This window comes from Mandrillus leucophaeus, unplaced genomic scaffold (genome assembly GCF_000951045.1).
Source record: "Mandrillus leucophaeus isolate KB7577 unplaced genomic scaffold, Mleu.le_1.0 Scaffold129, whole genome shotgun sequence".
Lineage (NCBI taxonomy): Eukaryota > Metazoa > Chordata > Mammalia > Primates > Cercopithecidae > Mandrillus > Mandrillus leucophaeus.
Window position 1 is genome coordinate 2,230,747 of NW_012101243.1, and position 2,503 is coordinate 2,233,249.

At 42.4% G+C, this 2,503-nt stretch overlaps 1 protein-coding gene across 4 annotated transcripts in view; it reads right to left on the reverse strand.

Annotated features, from left to right (window-relative positions):
* Positions 1–2,503, reverse strand: part of ACSS2 (acyl-CoA synthetase short-chain family member 2) — a 63,183-nt gene that overhangs the window by 53,353 nt on the left and 7,327 nt on the right. For all 4 annotated transcript variants that reach the window (XM_011972425.1, XM_011972424.1, XM_011972423.1 and 1 more), the window contains exon 2: positions 2,130–2,325. In XM_011972425.1, coding sequence (XP_011827815.1) covers positions 2,130–2,325 — 196 coding nt within the window. The remainder of the gene's footprint in view (positions 1–2,129; positions 2,326–2,503) is intronic.

Genomic DNA, 2,503 nt, shown 5'->3' on the forward strand with positions numbered 1-2,503 from the left:
GGCCTCCCAAAGTGCTGGGATTACAGGCTTGAGCCACCGCGCCCGGCCTATTTTTCTTATTTTATTTTTATTATTACTTTTTGAGACAGGGTCTTGCTCTGTTGCCCAGGCTGGAGTACAGTGGTGTGATCTCTGCTCACTGCAACCTCCGCCTCCTGGGCTCAAGCAGTCCTCCCACCACAGCCTTTCGAGTAGCTGGGACTACAGGCATGCACCGCCATGCCCAGCTAATTTTTGTCTTTTATGTAGAGTGGGAGTTTCACCATGTTGCCCAGGCTGGTCTCGAACTCCTAAGCTCAAGTAACCCTCTTGCCTCAGCCTCCCAAAGTGCTGGGATTACAGGCATGAGCCACCATGCCCGGCCTCCTTTGAAGATCTTTAAAGGTTTTCTGATCTTTAAAGAGCCTGGGAAATGAGCCCAAGTGTTGGCTGGAGCTCAAGCATAAAGCTCTAAAGCAGAAGCTAAAGAGAGTCTCAACAGACACAATGGACAGTGAATTTCAGTGGCAAAGTGGCCCCCAACTAAGCAATGGTAATACAATAATAGACCACTCACACCTATACAGTGTTTTCCAATAAACAAATAAGTGCTTTTACAACGTTATCTCATTTGATTCTTACAACAATGTAGTGAGAAAAACAAGGGTAGAATTATTATCCCCATTTTATGAAAGAAGAAACTGACTCAGTTAAATGCGTTGTCTGTGGTTAAACAACATGTTAATGGCAGAGTTGAAAGGAGAACCTAAATTTCCTGTCTCTCAGGTTAAGGCTCTTCTCAATATATCACACAAACTGGGCAAAGATATTGAGTGAGTTCCAATTTAACTCTCCTATGAATGATCCAAGCTGCTCCTATTGGCTAGCTTAAAAAATTAATCAGGCCAGACATGGTGGCTCATGCTAATCCCAGCACTTTGGGAGGCCAAGGCAGGCGGATCGCTTGAGTTCAGGAGTTCAAGAACAGCCTGGGCAACGTGGTGAAACCCCATCATTACAAAAAATACTAAATACAAAATACAAAGTACAAAAATTAGCCAAACGTGGTGGTGCATGCCTGTAGTCCCACCTACTCAGGAGGCTGACGTGGGAGGATTGCTTGAGCAGGGGAGGCAGAGGCAGAGGTTGCAGTGAGCCAAGATCATGCCACTGCACTCCAGCCTGGGCAACAGAGCAAGATCCTGTCTCAGAAAAAAATAGATCAATTCTGAGTGCTCATAGGTTGTGGCAGAAGCAACACCCCAATTATTGGAATTTCAAAGTCCTATTTGGATTTGGTATAGTAGTATCTCCTAGACAGCTAAATTCCTGGGAGAAGCAGTCTTAGAAATTTCCTCCTGGGGAGGCCGCATGGCCTAGTGGTACAAGCAAGGAGTCAGGCAGACTTGAGCTTGAATTCTGGCTCTACCACTTGTTCACTCTATGACCTTATTCACTATATAACCCTTCAATGCTTCATTTGTTCACCTGTAAAATGAAACTAAGAATTCCTATTTTACAAAGCTGTTGAGAGTCCAAGGTAAGGAATTAGAGGTGTAATAGAGTGTCATGGTTGTGTATAAGCTCTGTAATTATACTGCCTAGGTTTGAATCTCAGCCTTGCTTCTAGCTAGTTGTTTCACTTCAGATATGACACTTGACTTCTCAGAATTTCAGTTTTCGCCCATATAAAATAAGGAAAACAAATAGTGCTTTCATAATTATTATAAGCATCAAAGGAGATAATATTTGTTAAGCACTTAAGCATAGTTTCTGGCACACAGCTCTGTAAAAGATAATGATAACGATAGTGATAGTAGAGGTGGTGAAAAACCCAATACTATTTTTCTTCCAAAGCAAGAATGAGGAAGAAAGCTACTCAGTCCTGTTCTCTTCCATTTGCCAGTGCCCTTTCTCCCTCTTCAACTGCAAAGCCAAGAACACTAGAGTAGAAGTCAGGACACTTGGCTTTGAATGTCAGCTCTGTCACGTACTAGTTATGTGATCTGAAGGAAGTCATGTAACTTCCTTGAGGTATTTTTCCTCACCTGAGGTATTAAGTTGATGACACTTTGCTTACTCTGCTGGGTTGTTGTAAGTATCAAATGAGTGTTTTTATCTGCCACCAAGTATAAGATAGATATTTTTACCAGTAAAAAGCAACTTTATCTCCAAGCTTTTTCTCATGGACATTTCGATCCAGTACATTGTAGCAGATGTTGGTACTTGCTCCTTTCATCCACTCAATGAAGATTTTCCCTTTAGTCACATCAAAGTTGTACCGAAGGAATGGGCCAGGGCATAGAGTCTTCCAGTAAAATTCCTTGGCAATGTCTCCCCAGAATTCTGCAATAGAAATGGAAGCCCAGATATCATTAATCTTCTCAGACATATTTAGCCTCAGAAGGCTTACCAGTCTAACACAGGACCAAGTTATAACTTCCCTGTCCTAGGACCCACCACCTGGGTCCCTTCTTTACCTGTCTAATCTTAGCACCCACCTCTTCTTTTTTTTTTTTTTTTT